This window comes from Oryctolagus cuniculus, chromosome 16 (genome assembly GCF_051225735.1).
Source record: "Oryctolagus cuniculus isolate XC-2025 breed Fujian yellow rabbit chromosome 16, ASM5122573v1, whole genome shotgun sequence".
Classification (NCBI taxonomy): domain Eukaryota; kingdom Metazoa; phylum Chordata; class Mammalia; order Lagomorpha; family Leporidae; genus Oryctolagus; species Oryctolagus cuniculus.
In genome coordinates, this window is record NC_142882.1 from 16,635,560 (window position 1) to 16,653,363 (window position 17,804).

At 41.5% G+C, this 17,804-nt stretch overlaps 1 protein-coding gene across 1 annotated transcript in view; it reads left to right on the plus strand.

Moving 5' to 3' along the window:
- Positions 1-16,556, plus strand: part of LOC100348951 (olfactory receptor 7E178-like) — a 29,354-nt gene extending 12,798 nt beyond the window's left edge. Inside the window, 2 exon segments of the mRNA XM_089315576.1 lie at positions 15,612-15,754; positions 15,757-16,556. Of these exon segments, the coding sequence (XP_089171702.1) occupies positions 15,612-15,754; positions 15,757-16,556 (943 nt within the window).
- Positions 16,557-17,804: the final 1,248 nt, after the last annotated feature.

The window sequence follows — 17,804 nt, forward strand, 5'->3', positions numbered from 1 at the left end:
AGTTACGGGTCTGTTTAGATTTTCTATGTCTTCCTTGTTCAATTTAGGTAGGTTGCATGTGTCCAGAAATCTATCCATTTCTGATAGATTTTCCTGTTTGCTGGCATACAAGCCCTTGTAGTAATTTCTGAGGATTCTTTTTATTTCTGTGGTGTCTGTTATTACGTTTCCTTTTTCATCTCTGATTTTATTGATTTGGGTCTTTTCTTTTTTTAGTTAGTTGGGCCAATGGGGTGTCATTTTTGTTTATTTTTTTCAAAAAAACAGCTCCTTGTTTGGCTGATTTTTTGTAATTTTTTTTGGATTCAATCCTGTTGATTTCTTCTCTGATTTTAATTATTTCTCTTCTTCTACTATATTTGGGTATGGTTTGCTGCAGATTTTCTAGATCCTTGAGAAAAATTGAAAGGTCATTTATTTGGTGCATTTCCAATTTCTTGATGTAGGCACCTATTGATATAAACTTTCCTCTTAACACTGCTTTTGCTGTATCCCATAAGTTTTGGAATGTTGTGCTGTTATCCTCATTTACTTCCAGAAAGTTTTTGATTTCTCTTTTGATTTCTTCTATGACCCATTGTTCATTCTGGAGAATGTTATTCAATCTCCATGTGTTTGCATATGCTCTAGGGATTCATGAGTTGCTAATTTCCAGCTTCATTCCACTGTGGTCTGAGAAGCTGCATGGTATGATTCTAATTCTTTTGAATTTGCTGAGACTTGCTTTATGGCCTAGTATGTGGTCAATCCTAGAGAAGGTTCCATGTACTGCTGAAAAGAATGTGTAGGATGAAAAATTCTGTAGATATCTGTTAGATCCATTTGGGCTATAGTGTCATTTAAATCTACTGTCTCCTTGTTGATCTTCTGTCCTGTTGATCTGTCTATTTCTGGGAGTGGAGTATTAAAGTCCCCAGTACTATTGTATTGGGGTCTAAGTCTCCCTGTAAGTCCCTTAACAAATCTTTAAATAAACTGGTGCCCTGTAATTAGGTGCATATATATTGATAATCATTATATCTTCCTGTTGAATTGATCCCTTAATCATTATATAGTGCCCCTCTTTGTCTCTCTTAACAGTTTTTGTGTTAAAGTTTATTTTGTCTGATATTAAGATGGCTACGCCCGCTCTTTTTTCATTTCTGTTGGCATGGTATATCTTTCTCCAGCCTTTCACTTTCAGTCTGTATGCATTTTCTTGGAATGATGTGTTTCTTGTAAGCAGCAAATAGATGGGTTTTGTTTCTTAACCCAATCAGCCAAGCAGTGTCTTTTAACTGGACAGTTCAGGCCATTCACGTTCAATGTGACTATTGATAAGTGGTAACTTTGCCCTGCCATTTGCCAAAGATGTTTTCTAATATATGCTTTGAATTCCCTGTGATCTTTTGCTGTGAGGTTTCCTTCCTTTACCTTCCTTCATATTGATGACCGTATTTCTGTGTTTCTGTGTGTAACACATCTTTAAGTATCTTTTGCAGGGCCGGATGAGTGGCCACAAAGTCTTTCAATTTCTGTTTGCAGTGAAAAGTCTTTATTTACCTTCATTCATAAATGAGAGCTTTGCAGGATATAATATTCTGGGCTGCCAGTTTTTCTTAGCACCTGTGCTATATCTCGCCATTCCCTCCTAGCCTATAGTGTTTCTGATGAGAAGTCTGCTGTGAGTCTAATTGGAGATCCTCTGAGAGCAATCTGACGTTTCTCTCTTGCACATTTTAGGATCTTTTCTTTATGTTTCACGGTGGTGAGTTTGATTACAACGTGTCATGGTGAGGATCTCTTTTGGTCATGTTTATTAGGGGTTCTATGAGCTTCCTGTACTAGGATGTCTCTGTCCTTCTCTAAACCTGGGAATTTCTCTGCAAGTGTCTCACTAAAAAGGCCTTCTAATCCTTTCTCTCTCTCCATGCCTTCAGGAACTCCTAGAACTCAAATATTGGGTTTTTTAATAGTGTCCTGTAGATTCTCAACCATATTTTTTAGATTTCTAATTTCCTCTTCTTTTCTTTGGTTTGACTATATACATTGCTGTGCTCTGTCTTCTAAGTCTGATATTCTCTCTTCTGTTTCACTGACTCTGTTTTTAAGACTCTCTAATGTGTTTGTCATTTGATCTATTGAGTTCTTCATTTCATTTTGATTTCTCTTCACTATCAAACTTTCCTGTTCTACTAGTTTCTGTGTTTCATTTTGATTCATCATTAAGTTTTCATTTTCTCGAAGGAGATTTTCTATCCTGTCCAGTACGGAATTCCATACTTCAAGCATTTGTTTTTGAAAACTTCTAATTGTTCTTATCATAAATTTTTTGTAATCCGTATCTTGCATTTCTTCCATCTCATCATCTTCATAATCTTGGTTTGGGGTGTCTTGTTCATTTGCGTGTGTCATAATGTCTTCCTTGTTCTTGTTTCCTTGGTTTTTGCATTTGTTGCTTGGCATTGTGGAGATATCTTTGGATTCTTCTTCCGTCGCCACGGTGTTTTTTCTTGTTATACTATGACTGTATTAAGTGGAGTGTCTGCTTTTCATGGAGCCTTAGAGGCTTGAGATGGGTGTGGCCTGAGAGCTCTGTTTCGTTCCTCAGTGTTAAGGGTTTACCAAAGGTGACACTCCCAGATTAGGCGTGGGAAATATCTCTCTCTCTCTTTTTCTTTCTTTCTTTCTTTCTTTCTTTCTTTCTTTCTTTCTTTCTTTCTTTCTTTCTTTCTTTCTTTCTTTCTTTCTTTTTTCTTTCCTTTTTGATTCAAAAGGGACGTAATTCTGCACAGCTGAACGGAATTGAAGGTAGTTAGCAGGCGAATGATATACCCACAAGTGCCAGAGATCAGAAGCTCTTTCCCAAGGACCACACAGGGAATCTGTTCTGCCCTCAGTGTGGGCTCAAATTCTCCTGCAGTCTCCCACTGGGTTGCCAAGGTTACTGAATTGTAGTGTCTCTGGAGAGTACTGACATGAATTCTGTGAGTTCTCTCCCCCACCGTCTATTCTTTCAGTCTCAGTTCATTAGCACCACACATTCACTAGGTCCTAATCTCCTGTTATTTCACACACACACACACCCCACCCCGAGTCAGGTTTTTCTGCTAGGCTGAGGGCTGGTGCAGACTTGAGGTTGCCCTGCTTATGGTGTAAGTCCAAAATGGCGCCTGCTCTTTGTCTTGCTCGCCTTTTAAGAGGTGAGCAGAGAGAGAGAAACTCGTGCCCGTATCGGTCATTTTTTTTTCCTCTCTCTTCTAGTTAGCCTGGTAAACTTTTCCCCACAGGGTTTCAAGCCTCGACCTGACAGCAACAAATTATTAGAGAGCATTGGAAAAACCCTGCAAAATATAGGTACCGACAAAGACTTCCTAGAAAAGACCCAGGGGGCTGAGGCAGTCAAAACCAAAATTAACATTTGGGATTGCATCAAATTGAGAAGTTTCTGTACTGCAAAAGAAACAGTCAGGAGAATGAAGAGGCAACTGACAGAATGGGAAAAAATATTTGCAAACTATGCAAAAGATAAAGGGTTGATAACCAGAATCTACAAAGAGATCAAGAAACTCCAGAACAACAAAACAAACAACCCACTTAAGAGATGGGCCAAGGACCTCAATAGACATTTTTCAAAAGAGGAAATCCAAATGGACAACAGGCACATGAAAAAATGTTCAAGATCACTAGCAATCAGGGAAATGCAAATCAAAACCACAATGAGGTTTCACCTCACCCCAGTTAGAATGGCTCACATACAGAAATCTACCAACAGCAGATGCTGGAGAGGATGTGGGGAAAAAGGGACACTAACCCACTGTTGGTGGGAATGCAAACTGGTCAAGCCACTATGGAAGTCAGTCTGGAGATTCCTCAGAAACCTGAATATAACCCTACCATTCAACCCAGCCATCCCACTCCTTGGAATTTACCCAAAGGAATTTAAATTGGCAAACAAGCTGTCTGCACCTTAATGTTTATTGCAGCTCAATTCACAATAGCTAAGACCTGGAACCAACCCAAATGCCCATCAACAGTAGACTGGATAAAGAAATTATAGGACATGTACTCTATAGAATACTATACAGCAGTCAAAAACAATGAAACCTGGTCATTTGCAACAAGATGGAGGAATTTGGAAAACATCATGCTGAGTGAATTAAGCCAGTCCCAAAGGGACAAATATCATATGTTCTTCCTGATTGGGGACAACTAACTGAGCACCAAAGGGGAAACTTGTTGAAATGAAATGGACACTATGAGAAACAGTGACTTGATCAGCTCTTGTCCTGATGGTTGATATACAATGTAATACTTTATCCATTTTAGTTTTTTTTTGTTCTAGTACTATTGATTGAACTCTGTAATTAACACACAATGATCAGAAAGATCATTCACCCAGATCAATTGGGATTTATCCCTGGTATGCAGGAGTGGTTCAATATTCACAAATGAATAAGTGTGATATATATCACATTAACAACCTGAAAAACAAAGGGCATACGGTGATCTCAATAGATGCAGAGATAGCATTTGATAAAATACAACACCGTTTCATGATGGAAACCTTAAGCAAATTATATGTATGCACTCCTGAACAGAATCGAGGCAATATATGACAAATCCGCAGCCAGCATCTTATTGGATGGGGAAAAGTTGGAAGCATTCCAACTAAGATCTGGAAACAGATAAGGATGCCCATTCTCACCACTGCTATTCAATAAAGTTTCAACCAGAGCCATTAGCCAAGACAAAGAAATCACAGGGATGCCAATTGGGAAGGAGGAAGTCAAACTATCCCTACGTGCAGATGACATGATTCTATAAACAGGGGTACCAAAGACTCACTAAGAGACTATTGGAACTCATACAAGAGTTTGTAAAGTGGCAGGATACTAAATTAACACACAAAAATGAATAGCCTTTCTATATGAAGACAATGTCATGGCTGAGACAGAACTTCTAAGATCATTCCATTTACAATAGATAGGAGAAAAGTTAAATCCCTTGGAATAAATTTAAACAAGGAGGTCAAAGACTTTTATGATAGAAATTATAAAACCTTCAAGAAGGAAATGAAAGAGGAGATAAAAAAAATGGGAAAACCTCCATTTTTATGGATTGGAAGAATCAATATCATCAAAATGTCCATACTACCAAAAGCAATTTACAGATTCAATGCAATACCAATCAAAATACCAAGGACATTCTTTTCAGAACTAGAAAAAATGATGCTAACATTCATATTTGAAACAAAAGAGACCCTGAATAGCTAAAGCATCACAATGCTAGATTTCAAGACATGCCAGAGGGAAGTTATTATCAAAACTACCTGGAACTGGAAAAAAATAGATGTGTATACCAATGGAACAGAATAGAAACTCAAGACATCATCCATGCATCTACAACCAACATCTTTGATGAAGGAACTAAAAAAATCGCTGGAGCAAGGACAGTCTCTTGAACAATGGTCCTGGGGAAATTGGGTTTTCACATGCAGAATTATGAAACTAGAGCCCTTACACAAAAACTAGACACTTACACAAAAATCCACTCAAAATAGATCAAACACCTAAATCTATGACCTGATACCATCAAATTACTAGAGACCACTGGAGAAACTCTGCATGACATTGGCATAGGCAAAGACTTCTTGGAAAAGACACAAGAAGCACAGGGAATCACAGCAAAAATAGACTAATTCTCCCCTGCAAAAGAAACACTCAGTGACATGAAGGGGCAACTGACAGAATGGGAGACATTCTTTGCAAACTATGCAACAGATAAAAGATTAATATCCAGAATTTTAAAGAACTCAAGAAACCTAATAACAACATAATAAACAATCCAGCTAAGAAATGGGCAGAGGACTTAGACTGGCATTTTTCTTTTTTTTTTCAAGATTTATTTATTTATTTGACAGGTAGTTACGGACAGTGAGAGGGAGAGACACAGAGAAAGGTCTCCCATCCTTTGGTTCACTCGCCAAATGGCCAAAATGGCCAGAGCTGTACCAATCCAAAGCCAGAGCCAGGAGCTTCTTCCAGGTCTCCCATGTGGGTGCAGGGGCCCAAGGACTTGGGCCATCTTCTACTGCTTTCCTGGGCCACAGCAGAGCACTTGATTGGAAGAGGAGCAGCTGAGACTATAACGAGAACCCATTTGGGATGCTGGTGCTGCAAGCAGAGAGTTAACCTACTGTGCCACGGCACTGGGCCCTAGACTGGAATTTTTTAAAGAGGAAATTCAAATGGCCAACAGACACTTGAAAAAATGCTCAGGATCACTAGCCATCAGGGAAATGCAAATAAAAACCACAATGAGGTTCCATCTCACCCCAGTTAGAATAGCTTTCATACAGAAATCAACAAAAAACAAATGCTGGTGAGGATGTGGACAAAAGGCATCCTTGTCTACTGTTGGTGGAAATATATACTGGTATAGCTACTGTGGAAAACAGTATAAAGATACCTCAGAAATCTGAATATAGACCTACCGTATGATCTAGCCATTCCACTCTTGGGAATTTAAACAAACCAAAAGAAATCAGCATATGAAAGAATTATCTGTACCCTCATGTTCATTGCAGCTCAATTCACAACAGCTAAGAGATGGAATCAACCCAGTTGTCCATCATCACAAGACTATAAGGAAATTATTAAAATATAACAGTGGATAAAAAATACCAAAATCCTGTTATTTACAACAAAACAGATAGAACTAGAAACCATTATACTTAGTGAAATGAGGGTGTCCCAAAAAGACAAATACCACGTTCTATCTGATCTATGTTAACTAAGAGATCCCCTAAAAGGTAATCTATAGGTGTGGAACTGACACTTTGAGAGGCAGTGATTTTGAGCAGCCCTTGTCTCAACTGTTGATTAACAGTGGTTTTTTTTCTTAGACTATTTGTTGGACTCTTTACAGAGTATAGAGTGAATCTTATGAGTATACTGTTAACTGAAAATAGATCTTCATAAAAAGTAAGAATGGGAATAGGAGAGGGAAGAGAAAAAGGGTGGGAGTGTGGGCAGGAAGGAAGCTAGGGTGGGAAGTATCACTATGTTTTTGAATCTGTACATAGCAAATATATGAAAGTTGAAGAGCTTAAATAAAATTTTGCAAAAGTCTAAATACAATTGGGAGTGAGATGAGCACTTAAGTGATAAGCAAAAATCAGAAGCCACTGGGAACATCTGGTGCATTTGGACCCAGAATGGCTGCCCCTGGCTGTGATGGCACTGGAGAGATTCTGCTGGAAGAGGAGAAAGCCGGGTCACTTCTTTGGACTAGATGACTATGGATCCACCATGAAGTATGGTGGAATAGAAATAAATACACGAGGCAGACAAAACCTGCCTTTCTGAATGCTCTCCTGCAGGACAATTTGGCTGAGAGCATGATGGTTTGCTAGGTTGTCTGATATGGTGGAGAGGGAGATTAGCCATAGTCTGTGGTGCTCGTAGACCACCACCAAAAGCACTATACATCTCAGAGTGCTCAAGACCACACAGGAGGACAGATCAGCCTGTGTCTTCAGCCTCACAGAATGCTGGTCCCAAAGGCAGGCATTTGGCAGAGTGGTTGGGATTCCCCTTGGAATGCCCACATCCCATAATGAAGAACCTGAGTTTGACTCTTGGTTCCTCCATCAGTTCCATCTTCCCATTAAAGTGCTCATAGAGAGGCAGCAGATCTTGGCCCAAGCAATTGCATTCCTGCCTCCTGTGTGGGAGACTCGGGTTGAGTTCTTAGCTCCTGGCTTTTGCCTGGCCAAGTTCTATGGGTTTTTGGGGAGTGACCTGGTGAATAGAAGAACTCTTTGTCTGCCTTTGTCCCTCTACATTTATATAAAAGTGATAATTTTTAAAATCTCCTGATACTAATGCAGTAAAAATTGTGCTTGTGTCAATTACTCCCAGAGTCATCCACATTAGTAGGCCCAGGGCTGTCTGTCTGCCTAATAGTCTGAAGGAGAGAGCCTCAGCTCTTATTGCTTACTGGGAATTATGGGGCAATGGGACCTCACTCCCCAGTCATGTCCCACAGCAAGAGAGCTCAGCCCAGTGTGTACTATGGGATACAGATGACCCATGAGGCACTGTTGGAAGCATTTTTTCCTCCTATACCAGACCAGTAGGATGGTTGGAATAACTAGACTGACCAGCCCCAAAATGAAAAGTGTCTACCTGAAGTTTATAGTCTTGTTTCATGGGGGGAAATTTGAGAAATCTAAGTCAGAAATCTGCTTTGCCTTCACACTATGACTATCTACTATATGACAATACACAAACTAGAGATGCTTTTGTACATATGTAGGATCTTTCATAAGTTCATGAAAATACACATTATTGTCACTCCCTTGCCCACAAAGGAACGACACTTCTCCCAGCTGATCAGTCTTCAGTAGACTTTTATTAAAACAGGATAGAAAGAGAAACCCTTGAGCAAGGGGAGCTCCGAAAGAAAGGGGAAGCTCCTGTACCATATCACAAACAACTTATATAGTATAACATTGATGAAGCATGTAAGCAAGCTTAGTCCATGCAACAGTCCATGCAGTGGCGCTCCAATCGGGTGCCTGATCACTCACAGTCCATGCGCTCCTTGTCCAACCATAAAGGTGATCACGTGCCTTCATCCAATCAAGCTCCTGGTCATGTAGCAGGCGACTCGGGTGTTAACAACAAGCTTCCACCTGGTGTTTTCTCAGCCTTGGTCAGTGGGAAAAGAGGTATGGCCATAGTTGTTTTTGACTCTAGCCTGGGGTTATGAAACGGTCCTGATATCACAGCTCAACAGAAACCATAAACATCCACACAGCAGTAACTAATGCCAATGATCAATAAGCTAAGCCTTAGCATGTGGGCCCATGGCTAGCTCATGGGTCCCCACAATTATCAACTTATCAGTTAATTTGATTTTTCTGCAATTTTTTAAAGTATGCTTTTTCACCTACTGCTTCTGAAGTATTGAAGTATAAGGACAAAGAAATATGTAACTATCAATAGTTTTGTAATCTATGAGTATAATTCAGTAAGAATCTCAACCTGGAGATGAAGACTCATTCAAATTAGTAAAAAACACGTGAGTTCCCAAGACATAGAATACAAACCCAAGCAAAGGCTTAGGAAATGAAATAGGAAGTTCTATTTAGAGACTAATGCTAACCAAGAAAGTGAAAAGAGTATCTGATTATTGGTATACAACATACAATTCTCCTGAGGTTTCATGATGAATAAAATGGATTGGCAGACATAAAAAAATCACATACTCAGCTGTGGAATTAAAAACAGAAGTCTGAGTTTTATGTAAAGATTTTGCAACTTGGATGTCAGCACCAAAGGGCACAGGTGACCTTCCTTGTGGACAGGTTCCAGGTATACTTATTTTCTCCTATTCCTCTTCCATGAATATCAGCAAGTCCTTAGGGACTAGGGTGTGGGGAGCAACTGGGAGCAACTCGGACTAGACTGTTACTGGAATTAAGACTTATTCTATGCATCTGCTCTCCCACAATATGGCGCTGGGAGAGGAGAAAACAGCTTCTATGCAGCTGCCTCTTGCCAACTTGAGTGATAACCTCCAGGAGCTGATCCTGCTCCTGATTGGAGGAGAGCAGCGTACTCAGTGTGTGGGCAGCTGAGTTGGGATTGGCGGAAGAGGACTATAAAGGAGGAGAGAGACAACATGCACCAGGAACATCTAAGGGGAACATCTGAGGGAACACCTGTGCAGCCCCCGAGAGAGCCGGCCGGCGGTGTGCCGCTCCCCCGCGGAAGTGGGGAATGTGGCAGGGGGAACCACCTTTCCACGAAGGTGGAAGGGTTGGTAGCCAACCCGGGAAGAACCAGCAGCAAACCCGGGGAGGGCCGAGCAGACAAAAGAACAGCGCAGGGTCCTGTGTCGTTCCTCCACGAAGAGGGGGAGCGACACTAGGGTAACATGGACTGGCTGGCTAATTGGGAGCTCTGTGCATTGTGCACCCAAGGTCCTAAGAATGAGCTGGCACATTCATACCTTGGCCTTCCTGGTGGAAATATAGTGGCTGCACTCCCATTGTGAGCATCTGCACCAGGAGCCTCCAGTCTAAGTCTGTCTCCAGTCCTGAGTGCAGAGCCTGAGGCTTCCCTCCATTGCACTCCAGGCAGGTGAGGAGCAGTGGAGCCATCACCCTTGGTCATGCTTCAGATGAGACTCAGCGCAGCCCAGTAAGTGCTGAGGGATAGCAGGGAAGGAGGTTGGACTCTTAGGAACATTGTTTTCTCCTCATCAGAAGAAAAGTGAGAGTTGGGGTAGACTTGAGGGAGGGAACCAATAAGCAAAGCTTCAGGCCAGAGGATGTGAAGTCTATGTTCTTGATTCTCATAGGAGTCCCAGATATCTCATTCAGAGTTTGGCTTTCCTCCTGTATTAAGTCTTACTCCTTTGGAATCCTCTTCATCACAGCAGCAAATGCATCTCTAAACTGTCTCCTGAACACACAGAAACATGACCATAAAAGTGATGATGAGGATGCCAGAGAGTATAACATTGTGCGCGATTACTGAGGGCTCCCTAAGTGCCAGGCTATGAACTCTGTTGCAAGCAGGCTGTTTCATTACATCTGCACAATCTCCCAAGTTTTGTTGCATGGTGGAGCTCGGCAATTTTTGGGACTTTTATCTGGCTATCAGGTACAATGAATTGAGGCCACATCTTTTTTTTTTAACTTTTATTTAATGAATATAGATTTCCAAAATACAGCTTATGGATTACATTGCCTTCCCCCCCCCGATGACATCCCTCCCACCCGCAACCCTCCCCTTTCCCACTCTCTCTCCCCTTCCATTCATATCACGATTCATTTTCAATTTTCTATATATACAGAAGATCAGTTTAGTATACATTAAGTAAAGATTTCAACAGTTTGTACCCACATAGAAACACAAAGTGAAAAATACTGTTTGAGTACTCGTTATAGCATTAAACCTCAATTAAGGACAGAGATCCTACATGAGGAGTAAGTGCACAGTGACTCCTATTGTTGACTTTACAAATTGACACTCCTGTTTATGGCATCAGTAATCTCCCTATGCTCTAGTCATGAGTTTCCAAGGCTATGGAAGCCTTTGAGTTCTCCGACTCTTTTTTTTTTTTTTTCCACAGGCAGAGTGGACAGTGAGAGAGAGAGAGACAGAGAGAAAGGTCTTCCTGTGCCATTGGTTCACCCTCCAATAGCCGCCACGGCTGGTGCGCTGCGGCCGGTGCACCACGCTGATCTGATGGCAGGAGCCAGGTGACAATGTCATAGTCAAAGTGGAAGTTTTCTCCTCCTTTCAGAGAAAGGTACCTCCTTCTTTGAAGACCTGTTCTTTCCACTGGGATCTCACTCACAGAGCTCTTTCATTTAGGTCCTTTTTTTTGGCAGAGTGTCTTGGCTTTCTATGCCTGAAATACTCTCATGGGCTTTTCAGCCGAATCCGAATGTGAGGCCTCATATTTAAAAAAAAGAATTATTTTATTTTAAAGTTACAGAGAGGGAGAGGCAGAGAGTGAGAAAGTTATTCCATCCACTGATTCACTCCTGAGATGGCCATAACAGTTGAGGCTGTGCCAGGCTGAAGCCAGGAACTCCATCCAGGTTTCCCTTGTGGGTGCAAGGGCCCAAAGACTTGGATCATCTTATGTTGCTTTCCCAGGTGCATTACCATGGCAATGGATTGGAAGTAAAGTAGCCAGAACTTGAACTGTTGCCCATATGGGATGCCAGGGCTGCAGGCTGTAGCTTTAGTCAATACACCACAGCACCGGCCCCTGAAACCACACCTGAATCAGACACAGGGCACATGGCCACTCTACCCCTCTGGTGACCCCAGCAGCAGTTTCACTTTCTGTCCACTGTGCTCTTTCCATAGCCTTCTCTGTCGATTGTGGGAAGTCATGGGTGAAGTGTGGCTGAGCTCAAAGGCTAAGACCACAGGAGCCCAGGCCCACAATAACTCAGAGGAGATGGCTCTCCTGACCCCACCCCTGGATTTCTCTTCTGCCAACTTCCTCACCACTCTTGTAATCACTCCTGTCTTCTCAATGAGAGACATAAAATGGGGTGTTGGTTTCCATTTCTGACTGCAGAACTGGAAAAAGATTACCAACAGTCCTCAGAGTTTCCTGTAGTTTAGAACACTGGAGTTATGCTTAATTCTTTCTGAGCAGGGAGACATAATGAGGAAGTTGAATACATCAGTTTCAGATGCTGACAATGTAGTGTTGAATCCTATCTGCTCCACGGAAAGTTGTTGGCATCTCTGAGAGTCAGCATTGTCATTTGAGTTGGCACCTCATCCAGAGAGCTGACAAAGCTCTTGTCTTCCAATGAGAGGACTTCAGAATGTTCATAGAAAAAATGGAATGAAAAGTATGAATTACTGCTTTTGAAATCCACACATAGATTTTTTTCATAATACATTATTTTCCATACATTATAATTTTTTACAAATGCTTTTTTTTTTGTAAAATATACACTTTTTTGTCTAAAAAGACTTCAAAGCTTCACTATGGCTGTGAACATGTATTTTTGAGAAGAATGATGCACTCCCTTTCATTTCTGATTTCCCTGACCCTGTGCCTGGCTTAGCAGAGTGGAGGCATCAGCAATGAAGATCTCTGTTACACGTTCAGTAGACCCTTCCATGGCTCACAATAACTGGCTGTCAGCAGTGTGGGTTTAACACACTGGTGCTTTCTTGAAGACCCCTTTCAGGAAAGTCCCACAGAACTAGAGACCATGGAATAGCACATGTTTGCATCTCTGTGAAGGACACATGAATCCTGTAATGACACTTAATGGAATCTACAGCAAAATCTTTGTTCCTGAGTATTCAAAAATCAAGGAAGAGCTGTGTTTCACATCTAGCACAAATGCACAGAGAGAAGGGGTCAGGCAATCCTTGTGCCCGAGCTGAGGCACATTCTAGAGTACCCTTTGCCAGCATCATTTATCAACACTTTGCTATTTATTGAATTACAGAGTCTATATTTTGAAAAATCATGATGACCACATGCTGAAGCTCTCATTCCCCTAGATGATACCCTGTCACAGATATGGGTGTTATTCTTCCTATGTCCAGTGGACAATATCATCATGGGGAGGTGGAGAGATTTACACACATGTTGGCATGTATTGTAGGTGAATGATGCCGATTTCCTTACTCCCTCCATACGGCAAGCAGAAATAATATTACATCAAGTAGAAATAATATTCCCACACAGCTTGAAATTTCTTGTTATTAGGAAAGGATTACTACTAGATATTACCCAGAGATGATACATCAAATATATAGTTGATATATAGATGGTATATCAAATATATAGTTAGTATATATTTGGTATATCAAATATATATTTGATTGTTTTTATTGGGATAGCATACAGGTGTTGGACAAAACTACATGTGCATCAAATTCTGCTATTCAACCAGAAATCCTGACTTGTGTGATATGAAGAGAGGGACAAAGATTTCAAAAGCTTGTCATAACAATGCATGTAAAAATTAGATGATGTCCCCCCTCCCAGGTAAAGATGTGAAGCAGATGAAATGTTTGAAGTGAATGTACATCCCAGAGGGGCTGAAAACCCAACTTTAGTGAACCCTAGCATGTGTCAGGGGCAGTAGGTGTGTATACTAGATGCCTTCACGTAGTTTTCAGGTGAGTTTTAAAGAAATCTACTTGGAGATGCACAAACTAATGCTCACATGAAGGAGCATGCATTGTGGTGCAGTTGGTTGAGCCTCGGCTTGGGAAATTTGCATTCCATAGAGGAGTACCTGGTTCGAGTCCCAGTTGCTCTGCTTCTGACCAAGCTTTCCACTAATATGCATGACAGACAGCAGGTGATGGCCCAGTTACTCAGGTTTCTGACATCACATAGGAGATCTGTATGGAATTCTGGGCTCCAGCCTCAGCCTGAGCTCTTGTGGGCATTTGAGGAGTGAACCAGTAGTTGGAAGATACCTCTGTTTCAAATATGAAAAAAAATGAATAAAGAAAGATAAAGAGAATTTAGAAAATTTCCTTGCAACAGTCTTACTGGGCAAACATCCATTTCATGGATGAGGAATCTGCAAAAGTATGCTTGCATTATTTTCTGGATTTTTTTTTTGCATTTTTGCATTTTTCTTGAATTTTTTCTGGAATTAATTTCTGGCATTTTTTCTCAGGTCAATCACAGCCTCTCCTGCTAAAATAATGAACTACAGTTGTCTTAGGGCAGATAAAGGTAGAGAATTACAACCCATGAATAAGGAAAGGTTTATACTACAATATTTTCCTTAGGCATAGGAAGATTGGAACTCAAAGTTGACTTTGTGCGCTCCCTGATACCAAACACTTCAACTGCAAATAAGAGGGTTTATGATCATAAAAACTGTAAAGCAGCATTACCAGATTGCTATGAAAAAAGGAAAATTTTGGAGATATTAAAATAAGATACACCTCTCAAACACAAGATAATTTACTGAGATTTTGAGGCAAATACAAAAATTACCTGTTCAAGCTTTTGAAAATTCAGACATTTCTTTTAAAAATTTTTATTTCTGATCCCTGACAGGTGAAGCAAACACTAAAGTTACATTTGTGGTCATTGCTTTTGTATGATTATGTGCACTTAATTAAACCACATTTATCGAAATCTGACCCCCACCAATGACCAGGATAGAAGTTATGGATCACACAGCAGACAGACACACAATAATGGGCACACAACATGGTTAAGATCCCCCCTCCTACTTAGGAGTGTCTGAATTTGATTTCAGGCTGTCATTGATTACTCAACTTCCTCCCAGACTGTGGGAGGCAATGGTGATGACTCAAGTACTTGGGTGACTGCTACCAATGTAAGAGACCTAGATCAAGTTCCAACTCCCAGGGTTTCGAGTGGGAGGGAAGTTATGGGGGGGAAGCCACTGTATTCCAAAATCTGTGCTTTGGAAATTTATAATTATTAAATAAAAGTTAAAAAAATTCCAACTCCCAGCTTCTGCAGTAGTCCATCCAAGACACTGTAGGCATTTGGGAGTGAATCAATGCTATCTCTCTCTCTCTCTCTTCCACCTTCCCTCCCTCCCTCCCTGTCTGTGTGTCTTCCTATTAAACAAAAAGGAAATACAGAAGGGAAAATTAGAAAACCTGACAATGATGAAACCATTGAGTGATAATTAAGACACAACAGTATTTTCCTATCATGAACAATCAACATTAAGTTAGCGTTGATATAATACAGTCCTAGCATTTAGAGCACACTTAAGTCAATGGAATTTCTACCATTGCTAAAATAAGGTATATTTAACTGCTTCTTAATTACCCTTATTTAGAGTATTACCTTTGAAGGCAAAAGGGCATTTATTATTTTTTATTACATGTCTAGGTTGCATTTGACTGTGTTCATGGGCTTGGTAGGTCTAGCGTTCTGGGTTTCCTAACATTTTTCAGTTGCTCCAACAACAGTTATTTTAATTTTATTTATTCTATGGACCTTAGAGCTGCCCTTATGTTATACCCATGACTAGCTGAATTAAAACTATAGACCAAAAAACTATAAGCAAGCACTGTGTGTCCATGTCTCCTTTTTCCATCCCTATCTCTTTCCAGAAGGAGCGCAGGCTCTGTTGCAACACAAAATCTGACGTGTGTCCTAGAATTCCATCTCGTGGGCTTCTCAGAGGATCCAGCCCTGCAGTCCCTCCTGTTAGTGCTGTTCCTGTCCATGTACCTGGTCACGGTGCTTGGGAACCTGTCATCATCCTGCTCATCATCTCTGACACCCACCTGCACACCCCCATGTACTTCTTCCTCTGCAACCTGTCCTTGGCTGACATGGGTTTCACCTCCACCACAGTTCCCAAGCTGATTGTGGACATCCACACTCACATCACAGTCATCTCCTATGTGGGCTGCCTGACACAGATGTCTCTCTTTCTCATCTGTGGATGCATGGATGATTTGCTTCTGACTGTGATGGCCTATGACCAGTTTGTCGCCATCTGTCATCCACTGCATTACCAGGTCATCACGAACCCCCGCCGCTGTGCCTTCTTGGTTTCAGTGTCTTTTGTGGCCAGCCTTTTCGATTCTCTGCTGCACAACTTGATATTATTACCAGTTACCTGCTTCAAGGCAGCTGAAATTTCTAATTTCTTTTGTGACCCTTCTCAGCTTCTCAATCTTACATGTGATGACACCTTCAACCGTGACATAGTCATGTATCTTATTGGTATCGTATTTGGGTTTTTCCCTATCTCAAGGGTCCTCTTCTCTTACTATAAAATCGTGTCCTCCATTCTGAGAGTCCCATCCCCAGATGGGAAGTACAAAGCCTTCTCCACCTGTGGCTCGCACATGTTGGTCGTTTGCTTATTTTACGGATCAAGTTTAGGCGTGTATCTCAGTGCATCCTTCTCCACCTCTTCCAGAGAGAGTGCTGTGGCCTCACTGATGTACACCCTGGTCACCCCTATGTTGAACCCCTTCATCTACAGCCTGAGGAACAGGGACATCAAGAGAGCTCTGCAGAGAACTCTCAACAGAATAAGCTAATCTCACTGCCCTTGCTATCCTTGTGCTCCTAGAACTGAAATGGGCAGCTTCAAGATGTCTAGAATCAGTCCTAAGGTCACAGCATGTGAAGGCATCTATCATCATCTCCATGTCTTTTGGGCTTCTCTTTCCACAACTGTTCCTGTCAACATATGGGAAGCTAACGCTGTAGGCTGGGGCTTTAACTTGCTGTGTCACTGTGCAGGCCCCAGATTGGAGCTCTTAAAAAAAGCACTACTCTACTTTCCACCTTTCTTTAATAAAAGGTCACTCATGGTCACTAACCTTAACTACATATGAAGTGTGGTGCATTTCACTCATCTCTTCTCTCCCCACTCAGGCCTCAGTGTTTGAGAGAGTCCCTTTAGTTACCATTTCTGTTCACATATTTTTCCCTCTTTACCTCTGTCCTGCAGTAGCTTTTGGACCCATTGCCCATATTCTATTCTCTCCATTATGATAACTGTATTTGTTTCTGTTTCTTGACTGATGAATACATCATGACATGGGGCAAAAGGTAGAAGATGAGCTGTGATGGGAGTATTTAAAAATGTGCACAAGGGGGCGGCACTGTTGCATGTTAGGTTAAGCCTCTGCCAGCAGTACTGGCATCATATAGGGTGCTGGTTCAAGTCCTGGCTGCTCCACTTCTGATGCAGCTTCCTGCTAATGGCCTGGGGAATCAGCGGTGGATGGCCTAAATGCTCGGGCCCATGCACCCATGTTGGAGACCCAGAAGAAGTGCTTAGCTCCTGGCTTTGGATTAGCCCATCTTCATCTGTTGCAGCCATTTGGGGAGTGAATCAGTGGATGGAAGACCTGTCGCTCCTTCTCTTTCTGTAACTCTGCCTTTTGAATAAAATAATTTTTTCATATGTTCAAGAAATCAAGCCAGTTTTCAATATCAGTCTTCTCATAAACACAAAAGAGGCAGAATTTAGGGTCTTCTCATTTCTGTTGATGACACTCATCTTTTGAGGTGGGTGTTAGTGCCATTTGGGATGCCTGTACTGCAGGGCCTGGTTTTGAATCCTAGCTCCACTCTGATTCTGAATTCCTACTAATGTGCATCCTTGGAGGCAGCAGGTGATGGCTCAAGCAGTTGGGTCCCTGCCACACACGTGGGAGATGTGGACTGAGTTCTTAGCTTCTGGCTTTGGCCTGGCCCAGCCTTGGCTGCTGTGGGCATTTAGGGAGTGAACCAGTGGATGGACAACATTGCTCTCTCAATCTCTCAGTCTTTTCCTT